This window comes from Martes martes, assembly GCF_963455335.1.
Source record: "Martes martes genome assembly, chromosome: 4".
In the NCBI taxonomy this organism is placed as follows: domain Eukaryota; kingdom Metazoa; phylum Chordata; class Mammalia; order Carnivora; family Mustelidae; genus Martes; species Martes martes.
In genome coordinates this window covers 149,468,140-149,491,039 of record NC_137891.1, presented here as the reverse complement: position 1 = coordinate 149,491,039, position 22,900 = coordinate 149,468,140, and the positions used below count along the sequence as shown (strand labels likewise).

Genomic DNA, 22,900 nt, shown 5'->3' with positions numbered 1-22,900 from the left:
TTCCCGGAAGGGGCTCAGCCGGGTCTTGGCTGGCGGCCCCGTTAGCCACGGCCCGGGACCCCAGGGTGGGAGAGTGAACGGAAAGGTACTCGTGCCTGGAGCGGTTGCAAAATCCTCAGTCATGAGGAAGAAACTGGGCTTAGAGGCACTTTGATGAAGGGGCCCTCTCCCCTGCCCTCCTTTCAGGTGCTGGGGCCTAAAGGGGGTGCAGTTCCCCTGCGGAAGGCGGGAACGAGGAAGCGTTGCGGGTTAGACACCCCGCCTTCCCAGCCTCTTGGTGGGGGTGGGAGGGCGTGGTACGGTGGCCCCGCCGCGGCGGAGAGGGGGAGAGGGGTCGGTGCGGGGGCTCTGCCTTCCCAGGAAGGGGGGCCCGGCCAAGTCCACGCGGGTAGGGAGCAGGCCCTCTCCCCTCCCCGCGCCTGCGGGGACCCTACGCCTGTGTCCGGAGGAGGCCGGCGTCCAGCAGATGCACGCGGTGTAGGGAGGGGGGGGGCGGGGGAGAGGCGGGGAGGAGAAAACCCACAACAAAACTTGCGTCGCCGAGCTCACGGCTCGACTTGAATGGAAGGAGCCCGCGCCCGCGGAGCGCAGAGACTTGGGACAGCGCGGACCGCCGGCTGGGCGCGGCGCGGCGCGGGGGCGCAGCAGGTACCTGGCGAGGGCGGCCGGGTGGGCCAAGGGGTCGGGGTTGAGCCGGGGCGGCGGACTCAGAAGTCCCCGCCCGGTCCGGACGGCTCCCGTAGCTACCACCGGCGGGGCCGCCGCACTGGCCCCCTAGGTGGGAGCGGTGCACCGAGTGCGTGGCCGAGAGCTCCAACTCGGGCGTGTGACCCCTCCGCGATCGCGACCCGGGCGGGAGCCTTTTCTCCTCGCCAGCTAGAGACTGGTCCCGGCCCCCGGGCCCCCCCGCTGCGCACATCTGGAAAGAATCTGAGGGCGGATGGGAAGGGGGGAGTGGAAGGACGCGGGCGGGCGACAGGGAATGTGGGGGCAGGTGGAACTGGGGAGGGGCGTGGACCCCTGGACTTAGAGACGCGCGTCTTTCTACGTCAGCTTATCCCAGCTAGTTCACCCTACAACCTGGTTACAGACGGAGAAACTGAGGCCTAGGGAGGGGCCGAGGTATGCTTCTGGGAAGCGTGGACAGGTGTGGCGGAGCCCCCGAGACCACCGCTTGGACGCGCTCGAGGCTCGGCTCCCCAGCCCCGCGGCGCGCACTCGCCGAGCCAGAGCTCACAGCTGGCACCTGGTGTCCGTCTGTCTGTCTACGCGGCTGCCTCCCCGCAGGGACAGCTGGACTGAGGGTGGGGTGGGGGTGGGACACGCGGAGCGAGAGAAGAGAGGTCGGCGCCCTCCCTCTAAATCGGCGTAAGTCCCAGGTTGCTGGTCCTTGAACCGCCAGGCTTGGGGGCGGGGGGTGGGGATGGTTAGAATACCTGATGAGCCGTCAGGTGGAAGAGGAGGTGGCGGCGGCTGCAAGCTCCGGGCAGCCGCGGGGTCTCCGGGTGCGAGGCAGCTGCACCGGGAACTTAAGGAGAGGAGCAGGCGCGGCTCCGACCATCCCTGGTCCCCAAGGCACAAGGGATGCGCTTCTGGCACTTGGAATGCATCACGGATCTGTTGAGGCCCCCGCAACCTCAGTGGCTGCTCTTGGACCTCGGGCGGGCGGGGGAAGCGCAGCTGTGGTCTAGCGGCTCTGAGAGGCACCACTGCTGTGAACCGCGAGAGCCTCTGGGTAGTCATGTCCCCTTTTAGGGCCCGTGGTCCAGTCTACTCGAGCCTCGCACTCGGGTGCAAGTTAAGAAATGTTAAGATTCATGTGGCTGTTTTCACAAAATCTTGTGGGAACATACTTTGCTCTATCTGAATCTCAGGGAATGGGTGACTAAGGGTGGCACCTTTAGGCCTGTAGAGTCATACATAACACCTCTGACTATGACCTGCCTGGTCCACTTGATGGCTCCTTATCACCAGCACCTTAGCATAGTGGCTGACACCCCCGGAGGCTTGGACCTCCAGCCCTAACCTCATCCCCTGTCTCATCCTGTTTACCCTTCTTTAAAGGCATCTCCCTCTTCCCCCATCCTGTGGAGTACTTTTCCTCCCCCTTGTCTCCCTGGAGAGCTCGGACTCGGCCTTCAAGAGCAATTCAAGGCTCTGGGCAGGAGTCAGAAGACGCAAATTCTAATTCTGGCCTTAACTTCAACATACTAATCTGTAAATTGAGGGGGCAAATCTTTTCCAACTCTGCCTTTCACAAATTCACTTCTTCATTCAGCAAGCATTTCCTGAGCACCTGCTCCATGCCTGGGGAGTCAGAAAGGCTTTGCTGAATTGTGCAGGGTGCAGGGAGCCAGGGTACTGTGGGAGCACCGAAGAACTAAAGACAGTGAGATGCAGCTGTCTGGGGCTCAGCACAAAGTGGGTGATTAGTGAACTTTTACAGTATTGGGGTGGAGAAGGAAGGTGCTGCTTGGGGCGGAGGATCTGTGTCCTGATTTGGGTCTCCCTTCCCTTTCCTTATTCTAGTCTTTTTTTTTTTTTTTTTAAAAGATTTTATTTATTTATTTATTTGACAGAGAGAGAGAGAGAGAGAGAGAGAGATCACAAGTAGGCAGAGAGGCAAGCAGAGAGGGGAAAGCAGGTTCCCCACTGAGCAGAGAGCCCGACACAGGGCTCCATCCCAGGACCCTGGGATCATGACCTGAGCCGAAGGCAGAGGCTTAACCCACTGAGCCACCCGGTGCCCCCCCTTATTCTAATCTTGACTTAATCCTCCACTTAAGCTCTTCTGGGCCCTGCAGTTTGGTTCCCCAGGGGTGGTAGGTGGGGTGAGAGGCACTAGGTCCCAGGGACTTCCTCAGTAACAGCAACCCTGTGTGTGTCACACTTGCTCGAGGCTAACAGCAGATGGACATGTCATTTCATTTCATCCTCATGAGGATTGCCCAGGCTAGTAAACAGAAGCTCAGGCGATGAAGTGACTTATCCAGACTCACACAGCAGTCAGGAGTGGAACCCATGTCCTTCTGTTGCTCGAGTGTTCCCCCTGAGAAAGAGCTCACTGCAGGCCGAGCTGCTCCTCTCACTGGCCATTTGCTGTCCCAGTGTGTGAGTTCCTCACCGGGGGGCGGGATGTGCGGAGACCAGGGCCTGGCCTCCTTTGCTCTTCTGCACACAGCTCCCAACGTGGCTGAGCACACAGAAGGGGCTTTGGGGGCTGATCTAGCTCAACATTCTTAGAACAACAGCAACAACAAATTGAGACTCAGATGGGCCATGACGTGGCCAAGGCCACACAGAAATCCAGGTGGTGGAGCTGAGACTGCCAGTATCCCAAGGTTCCAGAGGAGGAGGTGGGACCCTCCAAGCCTGGTGTGTTCTTCCTCCCTCTCCTGTGAATCCAGCTCCTCCTTCCCATCCTAGCACCTCTCTCTGCCCAGACCAGGCTTACTACCCCTCACCTGTACTGTTGCACGGCCTCAAAGAGCTCCCCACTGGTCCATCCATAAACCTACCTATGCCACACTCCTGGGGGCAGTGGCTCCTCATCTTTCCTGAGATCTTAAGATAAGGATCACTCTCCCCAACCTGCCTTCCAAGTACCTTCTTGGCCTGGACTGCCCACCTGCATCACTCCCCATCCCCAACACTCAGCAGACACTCCATCGAGCTTTGTGGAGGTCACAAGTGGGCTCACTTGCACCTGGCCCTTTGTACCTGCTGACCTCCTTGCTTATGTCACTTTTCCCCTTTTGCTAGATAAGGCATCACTTCTTCAGAGAAGCCTTCTTGACCACAGACGTGGTTAGCTCTGCTCTGGCCCCCTGTGGACTCTAGCTTCCCTCCATCACACCTCTGATGACACTGGGCTTGTAATACTCAGTGTACATCTAGTGTCCATGCCAGGACCGTTCAATAGAAATAGAACGTGAGCCATAAATGCAAGCCACATATGTAATGTAAAGCCACATTAAAAAAATAATAAAATAAGACAGGTAAAATTAATTTTAGTAATTTATTTTATTTAACTCAATTATTCAAAATATATAATCAATATAAAATATTTTATGAGATATCACTAATATTAATAATGAGCTATTTTACATCCCTTTTTGTACTAGTCTTTGGAATCCATGTACACTACATTTTACACATAGAGCACCTCTCAGTTTAGACTAGCCACATTTTAAGTGCTCAGTAGCCACATGTGGCCACCACATTGGAATGGCAGGTGTGAGCTTCTTAAGGGCAGGAACCAAACTGAGTGGTCTGTCTAGGCCCTTTGTGCCCAGCTTTGGTTGGCTCAGGGAAGGGCCCCAGGGTGAACTCTGCTTCACCACTTGACAGCTGAGTCACATTGGCCAATCCAATTGGGCCTCATCTCCCTCATCTATGAAGTGATGGTGATAGCATTTTCAGTATGGCTCATAATGTTAATGTAAATTATTTTGACAGAGACAGTGTATAGATCTTTATAGATACAAATTAAAGGGGAGGGAGGAAAAACTAGCTGGTCCAGTGAGTGCACAGAATATGTGGAAAGGATCCTCCTCCCTGGCCTCCTGCCCTGATGGATTTGGGGTTTGGGCCTGTGCCCACACTCCCCCTCCCAGAGCCCTGGTCTGGAATCACACAGATAGGCAGGGAGGTGGACTCTGGTCTAATGCTGATGGCTCTCAGGGGCTGCAGGCTGTTGAGCTAGTTGGGGGTTGCAGGGGAAGGGTTCTAATGTGCGTGGGAGTGATGGGCTGTAGATGGGTTGAGGATTAATGGCCCGTTGGGTCAGGGATGGGGCAGCAGGGGTGTGGTAGGGTGGGCACAGGGCCAGGCAAGTTATATCCTGCTGCCAACTGATCCCTGGGGCCCAGGAGCTGTGTGTGTGCTAGGCTCCCTGGTTTCCTGCCAGGTCAGGGGCTGGGATCAGAGTCTGCTTAGGACTCCTCGACCTACGTGGATTCTAACTAGCCTAGATGCTGCCCATCTTCTCTGTCCTCACACCTTTCTCTCCGGGGCCTCAGAGAGCTCACCCAGTCTGGGGTGGAGGGTAGGGCAGGAGTTATTGTACTGGGCTCTGCTGCCCCCTCCAGACTGAGGGCAGGGAAATTTGCTGCCTCATTTGTGTTCCCTGTGCCAGCACAGGGCTGAGGGCAGACGGGACCTCACCTTGGAGAGCTGGCTGGGCCAGCGAGTGAGACAGAGCAGTGTCTGAAACATCATAATGGCCACAGGGCAGCCGGAATTCATGGAAGGCCGGAATCTGCAAATCTGTGGGGAGCTGGACCTGGGGCTGGACTGCAAACATGAGCAGGTTTTGGACAAGAGAAGGGGAAGAAGCAGGGGCTTCTGGAGTGGGCCGTGCCCACAGATACGAGTGGTAGGAAGAGCTAACATTTATTGAGCACTTATGGTATACAGTATGTGCCTCTCTCTGTCCTGACTCTCACGGTCTCACCATGAGGGCAGCTCTGGTAACCTCCATGGACAGGTAAGGAAGCCGTGGTTTAGTGGGTGACAAAACAGAGCCAGAGCTGACAACAGCCCCAGCTATCTTGCTCCCACACCTGCCTTCCTAACCAGACATCGGCAGCGGTGTCAAGTGCCCCATTTCCCCAGGCCCAGCATCTCAGGCCTTTCTAACTGCTGTGTGGGCTGTGGTCCCCAGTCTACTGCCAGGGCGAGGGCCTCAAACTGCCCCCCCTACCCCCACTCCCACCCCCACCCCCCACCCCCTGCTGCCAGGCGACCTCAGGGCTTACTGTGCACCTGCGTTTGTAATTGCCATAGCAGAGTGATGGCCACACCTCAGCCCCTAGGAGGCACCAGGTGCTTCCCATCTGTTACCATGCCAACCCCACACAGACACTGTGGTTTGGGATGTATGGTCTGCAGTGTAAGATGGGGAAATTGGCTCTGGGAGGTCAGAGCTGCTAAGCGCCGGAGGGGAGCTCAAACTGGGGTCTGTGGGACTCTAGAGTCAGTGTACCCGAGCTGTGGCCTGTCACAACTTGGCATTCCCCAGAGATGTTTGCTAGGTGAGTTTCTGTAGAGAGAACTCCAGAGACCAGCCCGGAGCCCAGCTAGGCCCCTGCGCTGCCTAGAAGATGGGACCCCTGCATCTTCCTCATGGCCTGAGGCCATTCCCAGTCCCCCACCCGTGCTGCCCTAGGGGGCCATGCTGAGGGGTGGTCACTCGCAGGTAGCAGCAGTCACCTGCACACAGAAGGCCAGCTGAGGGTGTAAACAACGGGAAGAAGGGACTGGGAAGGTCCTGGGCAATGGTAGCAGCTCCATTCAACTGAGGCCTGCTCTGTGCCCGGCTCTGAGCTGGGCCTCTGCCCAGACCCTGAGAGTGGCTCACCACCCTCTATGGGAGAAAGACACCTTCACATATTCACAGTCCAACCCAACTCATGCCCCTCCCTAGGGAACACAGTAAGGGAGAGCTCTGGGACAGCTCAGGGTCTTCCCAGGAGCTACAATGCTGATGTCGGTTCTTAAAGTTGCTGACTGCACAAGAGAGGGGCAAGGCGTTCCAGGCAAAGGAACAGCATGTGCAAAGGCCTGGAGAGAGGATCTACTAGGTAGACTTGTATACCTGGGGTGGGGGTATTGGAAGAGAGGTGGGCTCAAGTCCAGAACATCCTAGAATCCCAGGCCCACCATGGCCCTGTGGCTCTGGAGAACAGACAGATCCTCCTGCCCCACCTGTGCCAGGGCAGCAAGCGCTCTGCAAAGTCCCAGCCAAGCCCTGCAAGTCCCAAGGCCTGGGATGAATGCAAGTTCATCCCAGGCCTCAGCTTCCCTGTCTGTGAAGTGGGGTTACAGATTCCTTGGGGTCCAGGCCCGGTAAGGATTGCTGACTTGCCTCCTGATGACGGGTAGGAAGGTGGGGAAGGGAGGGTGGCAGTCAGCAGATCAGATTTTGCCCAGGACCCCAGGAGGGCCCCGTTATGACCTCTGTGGGCCCTTGCCCTGTGTCTACTATACCCGCAGGTACCATGGCCCAGAGCAGGACACTGCTGCTTCTCTTGCTGCTGCCACCGCAGCTGCAGCTGGGACCGGTGGGCACAGCGAGGTCTCCAGGGTTTGGCCGAAGTGGTACCCACAGCCTGAGCCCTGACGAGAATGAATTTGTGGAGGAGGGGCCAGTGCTGGTGCTGAGCCCCGAGGAGCCAGGGCGTGGCCCTGTCACCATCAACTGCCCCCGAGACTGTGCCTGCTCCCAGGAAGGTGTTGTGGACTGCGGTGGCATCGACCTGCGCGAGTTCCCGGGGGACCTGCCTGAGCACACCAACCACCTGTCCCTGCAGGTGATGCGGGCCTCGAAATAGCGGCCACGGGGCTGCCCCCTACACTTGCAGCTCCTGTCCCTGACCCCCCTGCCCACAGTCCCCAGCTCATCCAGAACCCCCAGTACTGTGGCACCCCCCTGACACAGTGTGCTAGGGCGCTCCCCGCTCTGACACCCTCATCATAGAGGACATGCTATTTTTTTTTTTTTTTTTTTTAGAGGACGTGCTATTACACCTGCCTTATTCCACCTGAAGGAGTGAGGGCTGAGACCCCTCAGCAGAGTCAGACCCTGGGAAAAATGGACACAGAGCTGCCTGGCAGCTGACCCTCTGAATGGACAGGATGCCCCAGACACCGTTGCAGGCCAGGAATATAAGAGAAAGGAGACCCTGATAGGGTGCTCTGGGGGCTCAGAGGATAGACTAGTCTCTGGCTGGGATATAGGCTAGATTTTGAGAAGTGGAACACAGCACTCTGGGAGTGCTGCTGCAGCCACGACCAGTTCTGTGTGACCCAGGAGCCCTGGGGGAGCACAAGGGGCTATTGTACTCGTTCCCAGAGGTCAAGCCCAGTGAAGGGAAAGGGACCTGTCCTTTGTCACCCAACCTGAGGGGTCCAGGTTGATGGTGAGGGAGCCCAAGGCCAGGGTAGCCTATGAGGGAAAGGGACACAACACTCATTGTTGGGTCCACCCACTCATTTATTCATAAAATGTCTCCTGGATACCTGCTCTCCACCTCTGGGGCTGGGTCAGGTGCTGCGCATGGAGGGAACACTCAGACAGTCTGTGGGGAAGGCAGAGATCTAAACAGGTCAAGATAACAGCTGGAGACAGAAGGCCAGTGCAGCAGGGCCCGGAGCAGCTCCTAATCCAGCCCCCAATCCAATTCAGAAGGCTTCTGGAGGAGGTGGCACCCCACCCAGGTTTTGAAGCCTTCCAAAAGGAGTGAGGACCACAGGTTTCTCCCCCTTAAGAAAGGGAACCCAAAGTAGTTTCTGGCTTGGCGTGGGGAAGATGGGCTGGGGATGCCTGTCACCAAGTAGGAACATGAAGAGAGCAGGTCTAGAGGGGAGATGCACTCCAAGTTTGCACTGTCTATAAATGCCCATGATGGGATTCCAAAAGGGGGGACCTGCTGTCTGTTGTGGTCCCTGCCAGGCCTCCCATGCTTAGACCCAGCCCTGGCCAGCCACAGGTCTATCTGCATGGTGGAGAACCCCAAGGGAGGTGCCCAACCGAGGGACTGGCTCCTGGGGCTGGGTGGGGGTGAGCCTCTAGTGAGGCCCCCTCACCACCCCTGTCCCCTGTTCCCAGAACAACCAGCTGGAGAAAATCTACCCCCGGGAGCTCTCCAGGTTGCATCGGCTGGAAACTCTGAACCTCCAGAACAATCGCCTGACTTCCCGAGGTGAGGAATCCCCCAGAGCCCGGGCCCGGGACACCAGATGGGGGACCGGGCGCCCATGGGAAGAGCTCTGCCCTGAGGACCCAGGGATATAGGAAACAGCAGGGCCAGGCTGGCAGCAGGACCCCATGGGCAACAGGGCTCCCTCTGGTTACCTGAGAGCCCCCCCAACCCGGGCGTGCCTGAGTGCTCAGTGTCGGGTCAGGGGACAGGCTTCAGAGAAACTTCGATTCCCAGGACCTTTGTCAGAGACTTGTAGGTAGATTCACAGAAGGCCTTTAAAATCAAAGAGCCGTAGAATCCTCCAATTGTAAAAGGCTATTTTTTTTCCCGATACGAACACAATTTATGATTATGACAGAAAATTTGGAAATGTAGAAAATGAAATGGAAAAGAAAAACCTTACTCATAATTCTGCCACGTGGAGTTCATCAGTATTGATATTTTGGTATATTTCTTTCCACTTTTTAAAAAACAGCTTTACTGAGGTCTAACTTACATACTGTAAGGTTTACCCAACATAAAAGTACAATTTGATGAGTTTTGGGAAGTCTATACAGTTGAACAACCATCGCCACATTCCAATCTAGTCTTTTTTCTTTGCGTTTTTTAATTCCTAGTGAGCTTATAGGATAGCTACAATAACGACTGTAACAGCTTTGTTCCCCTAGCAGTTAGCTCAGCAGTGTCCTTCCTGGGGCTGGACACTCTGGGTGGCCATCACTTTTCCCAGCGGCAGCAGGGTGTTCCCCGGGGGTGGGGGGTGCCGCACAGTTTATGTAATTGTTCCCTCTCCTTAGATACTTGGGTGAGTCCCAGCATCTGAGGGGCTGGGAGACCGGAACTGAGTGTCAGAGGCCGGCCTACAGACTGGAGAAGGGCCAGTTTGGCTGGTTTCCCAGCGACAGTCGAGTCCTGACACCACATCTGCCAGCTGGGACAGGAGTGGGCCAGGTGGTGGGGAGGTGCAGGGGCCCCTGCCCTGTCCTGCGGCTGGGTATCAGGAGGGTCTGTGACCCTCTTGGGCCGCACCTGAGGGGAGCACTCCTTCCTGGTGAGGAAGGGCGGTGCTGGGTCCTCTGCCCTGTGGCCTGACCTGATGAACACCCATCCCCACTGGGGTTGCCCTGAGCAGGTGAAGGATCCGTCATTTCTGAGCCCTTTCCACCTGCTTGTCAGAGCCGGGGCCCCTGTGAGCAAGTGGAAAGAAAAGGGGGCTGGGCAGGCCTGCTGGGACTGGTCAAAAGGGATCAAAACCCAACCTGCCTCAAGGGGGAGCCCTCCCCAGTCCTGGAAAGTGGGGTGGGCCTTGTGGGGGTTGTTGGTGGCGTGCTGTATGCCCTGTAGCATCTCCTTCATCCAGGGCTCTGACCGATGCCTGTCCTTTGAAGGGCTCCCGGAGGAGGCGTTTGAGCATCTGACCAATCTCAATTACCTGTACTTGGCCAATAACAAGGTAAGGGGCCCCCTGGTGTCTGGGGCTGAGCTCAGGGAACTTTCACCAAGGCCTTTTCTAGGGTGGTGGCTGGGTCCCCACTGCTGCTCAGACATTGGCCCTGGGATCAGAGTGGCCAGATAATGAAAACAGAGACCCAAGACTTACAGAAGTGTAGGGGGGTGACAGCTCATCCCCATTAGCGAGGGGCTACTTGGAATACTTCCTAGAGGAGGCGGCATTTGAACAGGACCATGAAGGGTAACGGGACTTCAGCCAGGGGCCCTAAGAGGGAGGCACTGCTGAAGAGACAGCATGAGAAGAGGCAAAAAGGCACCCAACTTCAAAATAGTTCGTATGTCCCAGGGTTCTGTCTTGGTTCCTTCCCTCTGAGCTCTCTCGTCGAGGTGACCCCATCGCCTCCCTGGGCTTTAGTACCCATCTGCATCATGCCGTGTCCAGTGGCTGTCCCCAGCCCTTTGTACTCCTCCGCTCGAGACTCGAATCCGAGTCTGAGCCACAAATCCTGGGTGCTTTGCTCAGCCACGTCCTGTCCCACTGCAAGCCCTTGGCTCCCCTCTGGCCCTGGTCCACAGCCCCCACCTGGATGGCCCTGTTTCCTCATTTGCTGCTCCTTCTCCTCAGAGAAGCCAGAGTGACCTTTAAAAATCGCCCTTGCTTCTAGCCCTCCACCCCCTGTGTCCAGCCCAAATACTCCCGAGGCTTCCCTTCCCACCCAGAATGAAAGCCACGCTTCTCCCCCATGGCTGTGGTTGGAGGGCCTGTGTGTGGGCCTCGAAACTCCCATTCCCACTCACTCCCTCTACTCCAGCCCCCACACTGGGCAGCCCCACTGGGGCCTGTACTCACTGCCCCTGCCGCCACGGGTGCTCTCCCCTCAGATGGCATTAGTGGTGCCTTCATGCCTTAAGTGTCCCCTGTTCCCTGAGCACCCAACCCAGTTGTTCCGTCTTCGGTCTGTTTTAACTTGTTAACCCTATCATATATTTTTGTTCCTTGTTCGTTGTCTTCTCTGCTCAGATGTAAGCTTCAGGGGGGTGGGGATGGGGACACTTTGCTGTTTTGTTCCCCAGGACATGTCCAGCACCAGGAACCAGGACTGCAGTGTTGTAGACTCAGGGCCTACGATTGAATGAATGAAGGCTAGACACTGGGCCGGGGGCGGGGGTGTCTGGGGAAGTGTGGGTCCTCACAGCGACTGCACGGAGGGTCTGTGCTGGGGAGCTCTGAGGGGAGAGACCAGGAGGACAGCAGGACAGGGCAGGGGCCAGGCCTAGAGGGCTTTGAATGTTCAGGACTGCGGGGAGCCATGCAAGTTCTGTTTTTATGTTATCAGGGGAGTGGGATGGCTTTCCAGTTGAGAAAGATGGCTCTGGTTGCAAGCAGGTGACAAATTGGAGGGGCCCAGATGGCAGCAGGATCGAGTCTGCCTCTGCCCTCCATTGGTCTTTCTGCCCCAACTCTTCCCTTTCCAGCTGACCTTGGCACCCCGATTCCTGCCAAACACCCTGATCAGTGTGGACTTTGCTGCCAACTATCTCACCAAGATCTACGGGCTCACCTTTGGCCAGAAGCCAAACTTGAGGTGAGAATTCAGACAGGGGCCCTGGGCTCCAGCTGGGGAAGAGGGAGGAGCTTAGACAGACACTCCCAGTGCTGAGCAAGGCATAGAAAGCCCAGACAGGCCCTGGAAGAGGGGAAGGCCAGGCAGGGCAAGCAGGATGCCCCTGGCTCAGGGCTGTGGGCATGGGTATTGCCTGGGGGCTGCAGGATCTGAAGACTGAGAGGAATCCGTCCAGGAGACAAGATCAGAGAGTGATGTCTATAGACTTGTGGGGAGCTGGACAAGGGTTTTTCCCTCCTTCCCCAGCCTGTGGGGGAAGGAAGCATATTCCAAGAAGCAGAGCGGGCCCTCACTGAGAGCTGCTTTGGGAGGAGTGAGGCCTCCTAGCAGAAGTGTGTGAGCAGGGCAGAGTGGTGCTGGGGGGTACTGCCAACCGCCAGTGCTGCTTCTGTCCCTGGATCTGTCACCTCACTCAACTGTCTCTATCCCCCAGTGGAGTCAGGGTCACTGTACGTGGTCCCATCCCACCGATGAGAAGGCTGAGGCCCAAGAGAGGTCACACAGCAAGAATGAGTTATATCTTCTATATTTAGAATATCTTCCATGCTTAAATACCTGCTATTTCTCTGATTTCTGGTCTTTGCTCCCTCTCGTATGTTAGCACATGATGGCAGGGTCCTGTTGGTTGCATCCACTGCTCACATCTTCAGAGTCTAGAACAGTCTTGGCCCCTAGGGACACTCACTATATATTTGCTGAATGAGTGAGAGGTTACTTCCTCTGTGCCAGGCCCTGTACTGGACACTTGAGACAAAGAGGAGGCAGGGATGGTCCCCGTCTGCGGGAAGTCCCACAGAACTCAGAGTCAGCTGTGTGGAGATGCCAGGCAGGGATCCGGGGCTGCCACAGTCAGGGAGTGACTGAGAACTGTTGAAGGGTGTGGAGGAGCACAGATGAGGGGGAGCACAGATGGTGAGCTGCCACTGACGTGTGCGGTAACCTCCAGTGGGCCCTTGGTCTCCTTGGCTGTGTAGAGGGAACTGGATTAGGTGGGGGCTGAGGTTTTTCAAATGAAAAGAGTGTACCCTGTCCAGGCCCAGGCCCAACCTGAGCAAGGTCTGAAGGCTCACCAGGTAAGTTGGTGGGCAGGAGGGGCCCGGGCGAGGGTGAGAACCTTTGCCTCGTCCCTCAGGTCCGTGTACCTGCACAACAACAAGCTGGCAGATGCCGGGCTGCCAGACAACATGTTCAACGGCTCCAGCAACGTGGAGATCCTCATTCTGTCCAGCAACTTCCTGCGCCACGTGCCCAAGCACCTGCCGCCCGCCCTCTATAAGCTGCACCTCAAGGTGGGAGGGAGAGCGTGGGGAGGGGCAGCAAAGAGCAGGGCCCTGCAGTGGGGGAAGAGCCCCGGCCCACTTAGGCCCAGTGGTGAGGCTGTGGGGCCTTGGGCACAAGCCAGAGGGCACAGCATTTGCTGTGGAGAACGAGGCAGACGCCCAGGTACATGGCTGTCGATACCACAGGCACAGTGCTCCAGGCCCGGGCCTCCTCCCCTGGCTCCCCAGGCCCCTCTCCATGTCTCATTCCCAGGCCCTGCCCTCGCCCCTTGGCTGTCCCTCATGTTCCCCTCCTGCCCATCCCACCCCTCAGAACAACAAGCTGGAGAAGATCCCACCAGGGGCTTTCAGTGAGCTGAGCAACCTGCGTGAGCTCTACCTACAGAACAACTACCTGACCGACGAGGGCCTGGACAACGAGACCTTCTGGTGAGCCCGCCTGGGCTCTTTGTGGGAGCGCGGCACCCAGGAAGCTGCTCCCCAGTTGGCAGCCATCCCTCTCCAACACGCCGTTCACCCACCCGTTCCTGGCCAGCTTCCTGGAGAAGGAACTTTGGGGCTCCTACCTCAGCTGACATGTCTTTCTTTCTTTCTTTTTCTTTTTTTTAAAGATTATATTTATTTGACAGAGAGAGAGAGAGAGACAGTGAGAGAGGGAACACAAGCAGGGGGAGTGGGAGAACCAGGGTTCCCACTGAGCAGGGAGCCCCATGTGGGGCTTGATCCCAGGACCCTGGGATCATGACCTGAGCCAAAGGCTGATGCTTAACCGGCTGAGCCACCCAGGCACCCCTCTACTGACACGTCTGTCCCCGAGAATGAGTGGTATGTAGAGAGAAGATCCGCCAGAATGCCAGGGAGACATCTGCAGTGACTGACTTCTTGGTACAACGTTGAGACTGGAGCATACTTGTTAAAGGCAACGAAGTGTCACTTTTTAGGCCCAGGGTAGCCACAAAAGGCCTTAAACGATTGGTCTTCAGATGCTCTCCTTTGTGTCAGAAACCACGCTAGAGTCTTCCCACACCCAGAGAGCATTGAATCACCCCAAGGAGAGGCTGGAGGGGACTAAGGTCCCCTGGTGGGTCAGCTGGGGGCAGAGCGGTTCCCAGGCGTCTCCCTCAGGAGCAGTGGCGGCAACAAGCACTGCGAGGGCCTCCGCCCACGCCCCACCTTCCTCGTTCTCCACTGCAGGAAGCTCTCCAGCCTGGAGTACTTGGATCTGTCCAGCAACAACCTGTCGCGGGTCCCCGCCGGCCTGCCGCGCAGCCTGGTGCTCCTGCACCTGGAGAAGAACGCCATCCGGAGTGTGGACGCCGACGTGCTGACGCCCATCCGCAGCCTGGAGTACCTGCTGCTGCACAGCAACCAGCTGCACGCACGCGGCATCCACCCGCGCGCCTTCCAGGGCCTAAAGCGGCTGCACACGGTGCACCTGTACAACAACGCACTGGAGCGCGTGCCCGGCGGCCTGCCCCGGCGCGTGCGCACGCTCATGATCCTGCACAACCAGATCACCGGCATCGGCCGCGACGACTTCGCCACCACCTACTTCCTGGAGGAGCTCAACCTCAGCTACAACCGCATCACCAGCCCGCAGGTGCACCGCGATGCCTTCCGCAAGCTGCGCCTGCTGCGCTCGCTGGACCTGTCGGGTAACCGGCTGCACACCTTACCCCCCGGGCTGCCGCGCAACGTGCACGTGCTGAAGGTCAAGCGCAATGAGCTGGCCGCCCTGGCACGCGGGGCGCTGGCCGGCATGGCCCAGCTGCGTGAGCTCTACCTCACCGGCAACCGGCTGCGCAGCCGGGCCCTGGGCCCCCGTGCCTGGGCCGACCTGTCCCATCTGCAGGTAAGGGGGTGGGGAAAGGGCTGGGTCGTGCCCATGTGGGGTGCTACTGCTCTGGCTGCCCTGAGCCCACACATCTTGTGGGCTCAGTTGAGGGGTGGGCAGAGGACTTGGCTTGGGGGGGGGGGTGTGCAGCTAGCCCAAGGAAACAGTAGGTATGGCTGGCACACTGTGTGCAGCAGTGAGCGGCTGGTATGGCCAGGCTGAGCTCAGCCCCTCCAGGGACAGGCTTTAAGAGGACTGTGGGGATCTGGGGAGGTCATGGCTGCAGGGAGTGTCCCACAGTCCAGGAGGACTGGGGCGCAGGGCCAGTTTGGGGACACTGGAGAGACAAGCTCACCCACCTGAAGGCTCAGGAGCAGGTGACTAGGAAAGGCTGGGCTGGGGGAGGGGAGGGCAGAAAAGCCTGGGAGGCAGGCTGACCTCACGGGGTGAGGAGGGCTGGAGGAGGCGACCTGAGGGTCGTTGGGGGGCTGCTGAGTGAGTGTGGCTGATGTAGCCACAGTCTGAGTCAGTCGGGGTATCTGGCTGTAAGTGAAAGGTCCCACTTAGTGAGGGCCGAGAGGGAACTCGAGTAGAGAAATCTGGGAGGCAGGGCCTAGATGCTGCAAGTTTAGGAAGTGCTCCCATTCTGCTGCCCTATGGGGGAAGGGGGGCCCTTCCCCAGATGTTCCCCCTCACCCCCCCAGCTTGCTCCACCCTCTCTCTCAGGGCTGTGCTCAAATGCACCTACTTGGGAGATCTTCCTTCACCAGCTGTCACCCTCCTCTGCTTTGTTTTCCTGCACAGTCCTCATCCCTTCTGGGCATCAGGTCATTTGCTTGCTTGTTGCCTGCTTTTCTGCTAGAACAAGGGGCAGGCATTTTATTCTGTTGGGTTCACTGTCGGCCCCAGGACCTCTGTGTGGTAGGCTCACAGTCCCTGTATTTTGGGAGAGCTGTCAGGAAGAGGATATCCGAGGGGAGGGGAGGAGAGAGCCCACAGAGTGGGCGGTGGGCAGGTGGGGCTCAGCCCTGAGGGTGGATCAGGGTGGGAGCTGGGGGTAGAAGCTGGCCCCGCAGGAGCAGCTAGCTGGGGTCTCTCCTCATCCAGATGGCCCTGCTGAGGGCCAGGCACCGGGATCCAGCTGCCTGGACCAGGCCCTCTTTGTCCTCGGGAGCCCAGATCCCATCGTCCTCTCCTCCATACCTGCTCCTCCTGCTGCATTTTCTAACTCACTGAAGGGGCTGCCCACGGGAGACCTGGACGCTGCCCCTGACACCCCCTTTACACACCACCTGCCGCCCAACACTCATTGTTACTCAACTCCCCCAATTCTACCGTCACACGTCTCAACTCACTTTTCTCCATCCCTGCTGCCCATACTCCAAGCCAAGGCATCCCCATTTCTCAGCTGGACCCCAGCTCCATAGGAGCTCTCCACTCCCATATCCCATATGCAGTTGGTGGGTTCTTGAAAAATTGATACTCACCTTCCACTCCTGCTCAGAACCCTTCTGTGTCTCCTGATGGCTCTTAGAATTCAGAACAGAATCCTTGCCACAGTTGTCGGGGCTGGCCTGCCTCTGCTCTGGGCCAGGCTCCTTAGTCTCCCAGGCACACCAGGCGTCACTCACCCTGGCCCTGCTGCGGAAGCACAGCACCCTGGAAACACCTGCTCACTCATTCGTTCCACAGTCTGTCCCGGGCCTCCACCATGTGCAGACATAGCTGCCCTAGAACTCCTGTCAGGGAGTAAGACAGATGGAGGGTCTCTATCCTCCTGGAGCTTGTAATACACCTAGGACTTAGTCCAGGTGTCACCTCCTTCAGGAAGCCCTCAGTGATGGGCAGGTGTGGCCTAGGTGACTTCAGTCAGGGAGGAAGTGTCTGGTGTGTGTGTGGGTTCTTCCTCATACTGTTGGATCTTTCTAGAAGCAGCTGTCCCCCTCCCCCACTTCAGAGCCCCCACCTGTGCTGGCTGCTGTTCTCTCCTGACTGCAAGGCTGGGTCAGGCCACCTCCTGGGTTCCCTCCATACTGCCCAGTTCTACCAGCTGTCATCAGATTTTGTGTCCATCTCCCCCAACACCCTGACCTCCAATGAGGTCAGCATCTCAGTAGATTCCATATCCCTGGCCCCCATGGGCACTGAGGATGTTTGGAATGAATGAGGAAGTGTAAGAGCTGTGTGGAGGGAACACAGTGGGGAGCAGGGAGCCCTGCTGGGTAAGGAAGATGACAGGGAGGCTCCCCAAAGTGTGTAAAGCTTGTTTTCCTCTTGATTCTTGAATCTTGAGTCATGGCTTCCAGTTTCCTGACCCTGAGCCCAGCCTGTTGGGGTGAGGAAGGGAGATTAGAGATGAGGGAATGCACCTGTGTTGCACAGGTGTGTGTCAGAGCGACTGTGTGCTGATGGCCTGAGGGAAAGGCAGGGAGCTGGGCCTACACAAGCCCGGGTCTCCTGCCTACCGCGTTTGCTCCTCCCTGGCCAAACCACCCCATTTCCCTGGCCACCTGCTGCTCGCTCCCTAGGCATGTGGTGACTCTGAGACTGGCCAGCCTAGGACTGCCTGCCATGCTAGGGTCACTGTGGGCCTCAAACCCTTGCTCCCAGCACCTGCCCATGTGGCCTCTGAAGTCCCATGAATGAGCAGCCCCACCCGTATGGCCCCCCACCCCCACTGTCCTCTGGGACCAGTGTGGGGATATTCAAAGCCTGGAGGATCCCTGGCCTCTGCCCTTCCGGGGTCTTCAGTCTGATGAGGTGACAGGCAGGCTAAGGAGGAGGGACTGTGCCACCCAGGTATCTTGGTTGTCAATGTCTGTGGAAAGGTAGCAGGAGCTAGGGAGGACATAGTTAGAATAAGGGTTTGGGTTTCAGCCTCACACAGACTGCCAGGCCTCGGAGAGATCTCCTAAAACCTCTCTGAGCCTCTGTTTCCCCACCTGGAAAATGGGGCTAGTTCTAGATCCCACCTCACAGGGTTATCATCAGGTTTAGTTAGACCAGGGGGTGGGTGGGATCTTTGCAAGATGTTAAGTGCTTTGGCTCCCCTGATCACCCATCCAGCTGCTGGATATCGCTGGGAATCAACTCACAGAGATCCCGGAGGGGCTCCCCGAGTCACTCGAGTACCTGTACCTGCAGAACAACAAGATCAGCTCCGTGCCTGCCAGTGCCTTCGACTCCACACCCAACCTCAAAGGGGTCTTTCTCAGGTAGGAGGGCTCCCGCGGTCAGCCTGGCTCTGGCAGGAGAGCTGAGGCTTCTGGAACAGCTCCCGGGTAGAGGTCGGTGTTCAAAGCCAGGCTCCACGGCCGACTGGCTGTGGGTACGTCCCAGAACCCCTGTCAGCCTCTATTTCCTCAGCTCTCAAGGGTGGGGACGGTCCTGGCCAGGCCTGGTGGGGTTTATAAGTTTGTAAAAGGGCTTCAGAAACCTGGACAAGCTGTGCGTGTGGGCATTACTGATGTTACTGTGGCAGGAAGGGGTACCAGAGAGCATGGTGACTGCTGTGCCCACAGCTGGCCGGGATTGAGCCTGGGCCTCAGACCCAGGCCAGCAGATGGAAGATGTTCAGGTCCTCACTGAGCTGTGGGGGTTTAGAATTATTATTTTTTAAAACAGAGAGAGGGAAAGGGGAGGACAGAGGGAGAGGGAAAGAGAGAATCTTAAGCATGCTCCATGCCCAGCATGGAGCCCAAGGTGAGCTCAATCTCATGACCCTGAGATCCTGGCTGGAGCCGAAAGCAAGAGTTGGACGCTTAACTGACCCAGCCACCCAGGTGCCCCTTGAATGATTCTAATGGGGGAGCCAGTTCCTCGGGACAGCAGTCAGGGTGGTTCTTCCTGACATCCTACCTAACTACTCCCTCAACTCAGAGAGAAAGGGCAGATTCGAGAAGGCAGAATATGCACCCCCGGGGAGTTGGTGGCCCAGTAGGCCCCAGGCTCGGGGGGGGGGTACAGTGTGACCCACGCGTTGGGTTCTGTGGGGACTACGGCACAAAGAGTTGAGGCGGCCTGATATCAGAGCCCAGCCTCTGTCTCCCCTTGGCCTGAGTGCGGACCTGGCCCAGTTTGACCCTGGCCATGCCTGTGTGCCACTCCACACCAGGCTCTAAGGTAAGCCTAGGTTGGCAAGCCTGGAGCCCCAGGCCTTGGGGTTAATCCCAGAGGGAGGTGATCCTAGGCAGAGAGGAGTCTGTCACTCCCCAGTCTTGGAGCATTTGCAGATGGGGGCCTGCCCTCGCTGTAGGAGATGAGTGGCCCAGGGTCCACCCTTCCTTCCCCTGTAAGCTGTAGCACACTGAACAGCTGGGACTTGCATAACACACCTTGCTTCTCAGCACTGCCCCTCCTCCCCGCACCCTTTTTGTGCTTACTGCACCGTCTTCCTGGAGAACTGTCCCCTCCCCTTTCCCCGGTTCAGGTGGGTGGGGGTGGGGACTCTGAGGGCCAGGCCTCCCGCGCTGACCGCACACGGCTGCCCGCACAGGTTTAACAAGCTGGCTGTGGGCTCCGTGGTGGAAAGTGCCTTCCGGAGGCTGAAGCACCTGCAGGTCTTGGACATAGAAGGCAACTTTGAGTTTGGCGATGTTTCCAAGGACCGGGGCCAGTTGAAGGAGGAAGAGGATGAGGAAGACGAGGAGGATGAGGATGAGGAGGATGAGGAGGATGAGGAGAGGCGATAGTGACAGGGTGAACCGAATGTGACACAGGTAGGTGGTCCGTGTGAGGGTGCACTGACCTCTCCCCATCAGTGTCCTGTCCCTGACCCCAGTGTGGGCCCTGGGTGAGGGGCTAGCCAGCCTGTGGGAGGCCGGCACAGGCAGGGGCCTCTCCAGAGCGAAGAGCGCCCCGATGGGACATGCACAGGGACTGGGACGGTGGAAGCAGAGAATGGATGTGGGGGCCCAGGAGGAAGCTACCACTGTGACCCAAGCCGCAGGTGATGGGGGGCAGTGAGGACACACTCAGGCAGATGGCCTGAAGGGGCTGGGGTGTGGGGGGGAATGCGCAGACTCCAGAGGCCAGAGTCAGCCTGCCCGGCATGAGGTGAGGCAGAAGACAAGCCCCCGGATCTCACTCGGAATCCCGGGCAGATGATAGTACGGGGAGAGCAGATTTGTTGAGGTGGTAGAAACATTGAGTTAGAAGGCCAAGGGGGTCCTAAGGCGGCGGCCCAAGTGTGGGCTGGATATGTGGGTCAGTGGCTGGAGATGTGGGTCCAGCCATCATCAGCCTGGAAATAATATAAGGCCACAGGAGGCTGGGGGAGCTCACCTGAGGAGAGTGCAAGGCCATGGCCCGCTGCAAGGATGCCTGCAGAAGGGGCTGGAGGGAAGCAGCAAGGGAAGGAGGTAGGAAAACCCCAGCCGCTATGGAGGGAGCTTACGCACATGTGCAACACAAGCACATGTGTGCACATGCTCCACCAATACCCATGTACCCATGTTCACACGTGTATCTAAACATGCATACGCTCACCCAGAGCACATACTTGTGGAACGCATGGTGCACACAGACACAGGCACGTGCTCTGTGGACCGTTCGCAGGTGCTGGACATGCACAAGCATGCACACACGAGGACGCGTGCGTCCCCACGCACAAGGCCCTTAGAGAGAGAGCAGCCACGTCAGTGCTGCTGAGGGGCAGCGGGAGGGAGCCCCATCAAGGACCCACCAGATTTGTCCACTAGGAGTTCAGACAGGACCTTGTGGGGGAGGGGCCTCAAGGGCAGTGGGGGTGGAGGAAGTTGCTGTAGAGGGGAAGACCCACAGAAGGTCTGCACCTCTGTCAAGAAATTTGGCTGTGAAGAGATGAGAGGGTGGCAGAGGGAAGGGGGTGCGAAGTTTGGGGGGGCTCCATTTGCCTTTGCCCTTTGCAGAAACAGAGCCTGTTGGAGTGCTGATGGGGAGGGGCTGTCCTGAATGAGGGGGTTAAAAATGTGAGAGAGGAGGGCAGGGCGAAGCTAGCCCTAGGGAGACAGCCTCCAGTGGCTTTAGCAGAAGGGTCAGTGCTTCCATGGGGACAGGAGGGACGGAGGACCAAGTGGCTGCAGTCACACACAGGTTAGTGGCTTGGTGGCTGGACATGAAGTCACATCAGCCCGATGCCTTCCGCCTTCTGTTTTCTCTGTGCAGCAGGAGGTGCTCAGCTGACCGGGGTGGGTGTGGAGAAGATGGACCATAGGATCCATCCGTGGCGGGGTTTTTGGCCAGGTGTGTGGGACAGAAGGGTAAGGAACAAGGATGTTGAGGGTGTTGGCAAGAGAATGACTGCAGTCATGGACCCCAGGGGTCAGTCTGGGAAGGGAAGGAGGTGTAGACAGGAGGGTGGGTGGGCAGGGCCTCTGGAGAGGGCATGGTGCGGTGAGTAGCCAGGAGGGGAGCCATGGTCAGAATGAGCTGAGCTGGGGACGGGGTCACAGGGTCAGGCTGTGGCCCTGGGAAGGGGCCCCCAGAGCCACTGTTAGGACACTGACTTAAAGGAGGGGCTTGGATCAGAGAGGAGACTGCAGGGTGGTGGTGAGGCCCCCACGGGTGGATGACAGAGGGAGGTGGGACTGGCAGAAGGGTGTGCATGGGGTCGTTATCCTAGCTCGGAGAACAGACCCAGACGCCATGCTTGGGAATCCCCTTTCTCTGCTGCGGGGCCCACCAGGAGAAGGTGGAGACCTCCTCTGCAGGCATTGTCCTCAGGCAGAGCAGGGGTCAGGGATGGGGGTGAACCCTGAGGGGGCTGTGGAGTCCTAGGGTGGGAGAGAATCTGCCCCTTCTGGAGGCCCTTGGCCTCAGGCAGGTCTATTGAGTGGGGGTGCAGGGGTGGGGGCATAGGGGTACTGGGGAGTGGCCAGAGGGCCAGAGGGGCTCCAAGGCCCTCTAGTCCATACAAGGCCTGGCCACATTAGCAAGAACACTGCCCAGTGGGTAGCCTGCTGGCTCTGGGACTCCAGGGGCAACTCCCCCGCTGCCTGCGGAATCCCCTCAGGGAGGCCCCCAGCTCGAGCCCACCTCCCTAAAGCCGACAGTTCCGTCCCTGACTCTTCCACGTGTTCTGCAGGACAACCGACCCCCGGACCCCTTTCTGCAGCACGTACCTGTGCCCTGTGAGCTCCGGTGTGCCATGTTCACAGACGCCCCCAGTGCCGCCCCCACCAGCCCTGCCACCCACCGCCACCACCACGCAGGCTGAGCACACAGTCTCCAGCCCCACCTGCTCCTGCAGCGCCCTCAGCCACCCATGTGCAGGTACCATGACGCGTCTACACACTGCCGGCTTCACGGAGCCCACCGAACAGTTCCATGCCCTGCCCAGGCCCTCCAGTGCCATCATGTCCCTGGACTCACGCAGACTTAGGGAAGGGTCTGACCCTGCCCTGGCACCCACGGATGCCTGCTCCCTTCACCATGGACCCACATGTATACCCAGCCACTGCCCCCACCACCACAAGTCACATGTGAACAGTCCTCTGTGGCTTTGGCCACCAACGTATCTTGCCCCAGCCAGAACAGCTTGCCATTTGCTCAGCCATCTGTCCATCCAAAGACAGAGTTATCTTGGTGCTCTCTGTGGCCAGGGGCCCCCCCACGCTCTGGAACTCACTGAAGCTGACTTTTGTTCCTCTTCCTCCCTTTGGGACTGCTGCCCTGGCCTGCCTGCCCTGGTCCCCGACTGCTGGGGCGGTCACTCCCTGCCATGCCCTGGCCGGCCACAGGTGCATCTTTGACGGAGATCCCACTGAGGCCAGAGGGAGTCTCCTGGGGCAGCTGGGGCCCTGGGCAAGAGTGAGGTGGAGAGGCAGGGCCAAGCAAGGAGGAAGGCCCAGCTGCCCTGATGATATACCTTTTTTTATTCTTTGGGCCTTAATTCTTTGGGAGTTCTGGGTGCCTTTGGACTTGGAATTCTTTTCAAGAAAAAAAAATGATAAAAAAAAACCTCAAAGCTGATTTTTCTTGTTACAGAAAAACTAATATAAAAGCATTACCCCTTTCTGGCAGCCC

At 58.1% G+C, this 22,900-nt stretch overlaps 1 protein-coding gene across 1 annotated transcript; it reads left to right on the top strand.

Annotated features, from left to right (window-relative positions):
• Positions 1-513: 513 nt before the first annotated feature.
• PODN (podocan) lies at positions 514-22,900 on the top strand. The gene is made up of 11 exons (XM_080802489.1): positions 514-648; positions 6,997-7,313; positions 8,612-8,705; positions 10,094-10,158; positions 11,634-11,743; positions 12,915-13,071; positions 13,376-13,491; positions 14,257-14,914; positions 17,963-18,111; positions 19,392-19,614; positions 21,960-22,900. The coding sequence occupies exons 2-10, from the start codon at positions 7,002-7,004 to the stop codon at positions 19,585-19,587; spliced, it is 1,857 nt and encodes a 618-aa protein (XP_080658615.1). The 5' UTR covers positions 514-648; positions 6,997-7,001; the 3' UTR covers positions 19,588-19,614; positions 21,960-22,900.